This window comes from Mus pahari, unplaced genomic scaffold, assembly GCF_900095145.1.
Source record: "Mus pahari unplaced genomic scaffold, PAHARI_EIJ_v1.1 scaffold_11781_1, whole genome shotgun sequence".
In the NCBI taxonomy this organism is placed as follows: Eukaryota; Metazoa; Chordata; class Mammalia; order Rodentia; family Muridae; genus Mus; species Mus pahari.
In genome coordinates this window covers 1,523-8,774 of record NW_018392446.1, presented here as the reverse complement: position 1 = coordinate 8,774, position 7,252 = coordinate 1,523, and the positions used below count along the sequence as shown (strand labels likewise).

Sequence of the window (7,252 nt, the reverse complement as noted above, 5' to 3'; positions counted from 1 at the left end):
TCCTGAGATCTCTGGACCACCAACCAGGCAGCATACACCAGTTGATATGAGGACCCTAACACATACACAGTAGAGGACAGACAGGTCTTGGTTCAGTCAGAAAAGATGCACCTAACCTTCAAAAGATTGGAGGCCCTCAGGAGTTTAGAGGTATGGTGACTGTGGGGGTGTGGATATCCTTGTGGAGACAGTAGGGTGGGAATGAAAAATAATTGGAGGGTGGACAGGGCAGGGGATAAATATGGAGTGTAAAAAATAAATCAATTAATAAAAAAAGTTTAAAAACACACAAATTCAATCTATTTATCTCAGTAAACTGTCTTTTAAAATGATACTTGCATAATTTTAAACAACATTAGTAAATCAGTAAGTATTCAATGAAATCTACAATCCATGACAAAATCTATAATTTTACAATTATGCATTAACCCTTTACCTGACGTCTTTGAATTAGGAAGTAATCAATGAAATCCCGAGGATTTGTAACATCCAATGATTCTTCGTGTTCTTTTATTTTCTCCAAAAGATAGCTCTTAATACATGTATAATTTTTTAAAAATTTGTTATGACTTCCTGGACAATAATCAATAAGAATAGGGAATGCATTGAAAATCTACAAAAAATTGACAGAATTTACTAAATAAATATGCTGTAATGAAGTAATTAAGATATATTCATAACATAATGCATGATTGTTTTCATTGGTAGATCAAGATATTAATGAAATTCACCTCAGTTGGGTTATTTACATATATAATAACTTTCCATTCTAATAGACTTGGTGGACAAATTTCTGCAAAATGAACAAAGATCATAAAAATATTTCCACATTCACATATCTTTTGAATGTAAACAATGTTTGTGTTAGTTATTCAATGATTCAAATAAACTCTGTTCTACAAGTTTGAATAACCATCTGATTACTAACTCTCACTCTTTTAAGGCGGTAATAGCAGGTTAAATTTTGGGGTGACCTGATTTATAAAAGAAATCTAGTGCATGAGTTTCATTTCTATCTACCTGTTCCTGACATGTAATACATATTTAGATGTATGTGGGGCTTCAAGATACCTGAAATCAAGACAATACCATATCACTTCATAACTTCTGCATGATAACACATTCATTTTATTTGAAATGTGCTGTCAATGTCAGTTCAGGCTAGGAAAATTCTGTGAGTATGTACATGTCCTCCACAATATTAAAATGTTCATGTTCTTATTTTGACCTTTCCTCTGGTCTCAAGGATTATCCCAGCTGATACATCAAACAACTGTAACTACTCAGTTCTCCTGAAAGCTTTCATTGCCATTCATACACTTCCTTATTTGAGAGAATGTTATTTCTATACTGAGGTATTCTTGCCTAGTAATATGATGAAAATGTGTTTAATTCTTTTAAAGTAGGAAAGGAATTTCCATAGTAGAAGAATGACCTATATGTTTCTACCCATACTTGTAGAAGTGAATGGAATTATTTTACACACATTCTGTAGACGTCGCTGAGAAAATTCATGGATGAGCAGCTAACAGGCTTGAGCTGTTCTGGCATTTACCCCTTAGTTTTACTGCTTGTGTAGCTGAGGGTTTCCAACTCCATTTCAGATATCCTCTGCATATGATATTCAGAATTGTGGTACTTGTCTGACAAGTCCCAATTGATTTTTACCTCTGAGAAAGAAAGATGTTACATGTGCTTTCAGAAATAGAAGACCTTGTCTTTACCTGACACCCAGGAGAGCTCAAAATTTCAGTGCACTCATTCACTTTTTCTATCAAGCTAAGAAAATCCTTATCCTTATAATCAAAACGATTCTGGAAAACAATGGAGCAGATGACATTGCAGGGAGCACATCCTATGATGAATTGGGGATCACAGGGTGAGCCTGAAGATTGGAAACAATTGTAAAATTCTTTAAAAATAAACACATATATTTGCCCTTGTTAACATGATAAAGTACTTTAGAAATTGTATCAAGGAATTTACTTATGAATATGCCTAACTGCTAGGTACTTACCTTCTGAAGAATGGTGATCATCCTGACATTAAATCTGACTTAGTTTTCATTCTCACTAGTTAATGTGTTCACTGTCACATTCAAGTACCTTAATTTAAATGGTATAACATCCTAAAAATTAGCCAATTACTTCAGCATATATTATTCAGAATCAAGGCTTAAAGTATGACCACAATAACATCTTCATTTTTATAATCATATAAATGTGACCAAAATGTGTCTCCCATGAGTGTTCCAAAAGAAACATGCATTAAACATACAAACACCAGTTGTTCAACGGTATGTGTGGACTTCCATGAGGTCTCTATTCTTATTTATGGACTACTCACACATATAGACTTTTTGTATTAGGTGTAGCATGTTAAGACACTTCAGTGTTTGCACATAAGTACTGCAGTTCTACCCGAGAATGGAGAAAAGTTTTCACTATTACTCTATCAAGGTAAGTTGTATCCATCTTTTCAAAAATGGCATCAATTTCACTATCTTTATTTTATGGTTAAATTCCAGACATTCTTCATTTGGTGCACTGACATCCTTAGAATATACCACTTAAATATTTTCACAATCAATTTTTCACTCCCATAAATTTGTTCCTTGTCTATAACCAATCATTTTATAGAAAATTCAAATTTCTCATGAATCTTTTGACATGACTTTATGGCACATTACTTAGAGACCTTTTCTGATCACCTGATGAAGACTTGTGCCCCTCAAATGTCTGCATCATATATCTCCTTCAAGATATGTAGAAGCCTTTCTCCTTTTATTTATTTATTTATTTATATTTTTATATTGCTGTCACAGTCTCATGTGTTACCTTTTTATGTTTCTTTTGATTTTTGAAAGAATGTACAGAATTTATGGTATGTAAATATTACATGATCCACTTATATGAATAAATGGTGTACAGGACTTTATTTTTAATGTCCATATAATGTGACACAAACAATATTATGAAACAAATGAACCCTTTCCTTTTTGCATGTTCATCTTTCAAACACTGAATTTTACTATGTTTGAAATATATATGCTATTGTAATATCCATTTTAAGAGTATAAGAAAGGAAAATATGTGTGGTAACTAGGAATAGGAGGAGAAATGGAAGAGGAAAATACTGTAATGGCAAACCAAAATACATATACTACAATTACAAAAATATACTAATGATCTAGACCCAGCACCTAGTACAATTGCAACAATAACATTTACTGAAAAGAAAGTAAATATTCAATTTTATGGTTGGGAGCATCCTCACAGAAGCAAGGAGAGGGGTAATGAATAAGGGGTTTCCAGAAGGGAAACCAGGAAAGGGGATATCATTTGAAATATAAATAAATAAAATATCCAATAAAAAAGAAAGTAAATATTCATCATGGCCAAACTTCCCACTTAGTATATTTAAGCAAATCCCAAATGTGTGGATATTTTATATCAAGTAAGTGTCAATACATTATATTGCAAATACGTTTATAATGTGTGTATCATATTAGTTATGTGGTTTATTTTAAATGTAAGAAAAATAAATAATCAGTGTTTGTCAAGTAGTCTTAGTTAATCTGACACAAACTACAGTCAACTCAACAGAAGGAACCCCAGTTGAGTAATTGCTCCAGGAAACTATTCTGAGTTCATGCCTCTTTGTTCTCCTCCTTCATTGCTAATGATAGGGACATTAGCTAAACTCACTGTAGGCAATGTGAGTCTTAGGCACGTGATTCTAGTCAGTAGGAAAAAGAAAGTGAGAAAGACAGATGGAATAGGTCACTGAGAAGCTATCCTTCATGTTTGCTGTTGCAGTTAATGCTTCCAGGTTCCTTCTTTGAGGTCCTGCATTGGTTCTCTCAATTGTGGCTATAACTTGTAAGCCAGATGAACCCAACACCACCTTAGTTACTTTATGACAAAAACAGAAACAACAATATAAGAGAGAATGATTTCAGTAGTGAAATTGCTGAGATCAAAGGATCAAAATTGTGATGTTGTGTTGAAGGTGATCTAAAATTGTGTACCCTCAAACAAAGGTCATATGAGTTAACAAAGTTGGACACTTAAACATGTGAATTCCTTGAGATTACTGATGTTTTATCAGGATTTTAACACCTTTCAATACACTAAGATATCACATTTTTTTTAAAGGAATGAGGGTGAACTGAAGTACTTTGAGATTACTTCTTGTTGTGTGCAAGTCATTCGCATGGAAAATATGATTGTATGCGATTTACTGTATTTTGAAGAAAAAGTGCTAAAATTATTGATATAGAAATTTAAACAAAAAATATAATATTCTTTCTTTGAAAGCACTAGGTGAGTAGCATCCAGCATGCTAGCAAAGCAACAGCCATCAACTTTCTCATACCAAAAACATATAAAGGTGAATATGACTTCCATAACTGAAGACCAATAGGAAAATATAAGAGTCAATGAAACAGTTTTGGATTTTTCAAAGGAATCGTTTTACTAGTTTTCTTGTGTGCATAAATTTTGACTATTTGTGTTGAAGTTTGTTTTAGCAAAGGTTATAAATAAAAATAGGAAATGCTATGCAAAAAGAAATAATAACATGTTGAAACTGTGCTAAAATCAGAGATATAATAATTGATAAAAAAAAATCTATTACAATCAGCTGAAAAGTGAAAATAGTCCATCACACCGCTGTTACCAAGAACAACAGACAAGATTGTAGAAGGACAATTAGAACATGAGTGAAGAAGTGCTATCCTTTGCAAGAAAGAAAAGACAAGGGGGCGAGAGAGAGAGAGAGAGAGAGAGAGAGAGAGAGAGAGAGAGAGAGAGAGAGAGAGAGAGAGAGACAAAGAAAGAAATGAAAGGGAGGGAGGGAGAGAAAGAGAAAGAAAGAAAACAAATACTACATGGTCTATTCTCCTTACTTTTACATGGTAACCGTAATCATTGATAATCACTCTCATTCTGGTATGCAAAGAACAAATTACATTTGTGATTAGGGGAATTTATAGTTCATAATGGACTAAAATTATTATGAGACCTACACTCATGACATCTCATTATAAAAATATTCTTAGAATAAGATAGAAACAACGTGACTCATACACAGCCATGCATAGACCAAGATATAAAAAGGAGAATCTGACCTGCACTTACCATTTGTTTGCTTAAGTTCCTTCACGAGCCACTGTGCTTCATCTTGCACTTTGTTCTCAATGGTCCTTTTTCCCATGCCCAAGTTCCTCAGGGTATTGACTGTGAAGACCCTTGTGGCTTTCCATACATTTCCATGGCTAAAACCAAGGCCTAAAGAAATTTGAACAGACACTGGAAATCCCAGAAACAAAAGGAACTAACAGGTGGCATCTTTAAAGAGTCCAAACCTATGCCTGACAAGCAAAAATGACCTCTCCTCTCCGCCTTTCTGATCGCTGTGGAAACTGTCCAGTATACACATAAGCACACACACACACTTACCCTTTCCTTTAGAAGCCTTTTCAAAAACTGGAAACCTTCCTCTTCCAGAGAACTCTTCTCCATGGTCAATGAGGGCTTCTTTCATTGCCTCATAACCATATAATACCACAGTAGGCCGTGAGCCAAAATACAGAGTGAACACAGGGCCATAGGTTTTAGAAAACTGGAAAGAAATAGCAAACATAAATATTAGTGAAAAAATGTCATTGTATTTCCAATAGAGTCAATCTATTTATTTTGATCATATTGGGTTATAATATTTTATTCAAAAAACCTCAGTTTAAAGTCTGAATAGTTCTGTACATTATGATGATTATCATGTATTTATGGCCTACAATATGCCAGAAAATTAATACCAGGCTGCTGACCCACTGAAACCAAAGATTTATCACACTAAGATCTGATTTGTTCTTCATATTACACAAAGGTACTGAAGTAAAATATCCACATTTATTTACAGGATTCTATTGTGAATAAGTACACTCGAATTTGACACTCTGCTTATTCATTGTTGGATATTTGAGCATCACTCTCATGATACCTTCATATTGAAATGGATTTCAATTGTCAGAGGAGTGCTATGAAACCAGCTGGGAACACTTCTTATTAAAACTAAGAGAGCCCTGTGATAAAGACTAGAAAACTAAAACCTTAGATTACCACAAATGTTTGATTTCCATTCTTATCTATTGTTACAAATGTACATAGAGTGGGTATCATACAAAGCGTACCATAGCATGAAGCATCACAGAAAAATTCCATTCTCACTAATCAGCATCCTAGGTCCAAGTCACAGGCTATGAATGGAATAAAAGGTGATTGAGAAAATATCACATATTTATGTTTTTGATTTCATGTATGAGCTCATGCACATTGTATTTACTTCAAATCAGACACCAATAAATTCTTCAGAGTACAAAATTAATGTCAAATCCAAGAACAAGGCATCTCTAAAATTCAGATTTGTTTTATGAAATATTCCCTACTCTTCACCTTCAGTCAAAATAATAGAAAATGTGTAAAAACAGTATGTAATTACTGCATTTGTAAAAAAAAAATTAGTGGATATAATTTCCTGCGTTTCAAGTTCTTCAATCTGAAACTTAGAACATTACTAATTTCTTGATCAGAACTAGAGGCAAAAGTCAGAAAAAATATTGAACTTCTCAGTTTTTTACATCATATTCATGTCTACAATATTTTCTCCACTGATAGAATTTTATGGAAGTAGCATGACTTCTATCTCACTTTGAAAAGTATCTGAGGAACATAAGCCATACTTACATTGGTAAAGGATTGACGAATGTCCTTCATATCTATCAGATGGTAATTGCCAATAATTGGAAGAGGAGTAGGGCCAGGAGGGAGGTTCCCTCTTCCAGATTTCTGTCTCCACAGTGAGAGGAGAAGCAGAAAGGACAGACAAAGCACCAAGCCCACAAATGGATCCATGGAGACCTTCTTACTGACACAGATATGATCAGGCACTCCAGATATTTTAAACTGCACTTGCAGAATCAATATTTTGTTCTTGGGCATCTTTGTACTAGTCAATGTTTAACTCTTTTCTAAATGGACTTTGTCTCAATGAATAGAGATTTCTTCATGAAGGCAATTAGTTCTTTGAACTTTCCTCTTGGAACTGCTTTGATTGTGTCCCGTTAGTTTGGGTATGATGTGTCTTCATTTTCATTGAGCTCTATGAAGACTTTTTCTTTCATGATTTATACCCTGATCAAGTTGTAATTAAGAGGGAAATTGTTCAATTTTAGTGACTGTGTGGGATTCTG

At 33.8% G+C, this 7,252-nt stretch overlaps 1 protein-coding gene across 1 annotated transcript; it reads right to left on the bottom strand.

Annotated features, from left to right (window-relative positions):
* Window positions 1-424: 424 nt before the first annotated feature.
* Window positions 425-7,000, bottom strand: LOC110315026 (cytochrome P450 2C40). The gene is made up of 5 exons (XM_029534690.1): window positions 6,747-7,000; window positions 5,463-5,625; window positions 5,142-5,291; window positions 1,725-1,885; window positions 425-613 (listed from the first exon to the last, which is right to left on the bottom strand). The coding sequence occupies exons 1-5, from the start codon at window positions 6,912-6,914 to the stop codon at window positions 425-427; spliced, it is 831 nt and encodes a 276-aa protein (XP_029390550.1). The 5' UTR covers window positions 6,915-7,000.
* Between the last annotated feature and the right edge of the window lie 252 nt (window positions 7,001-7,252).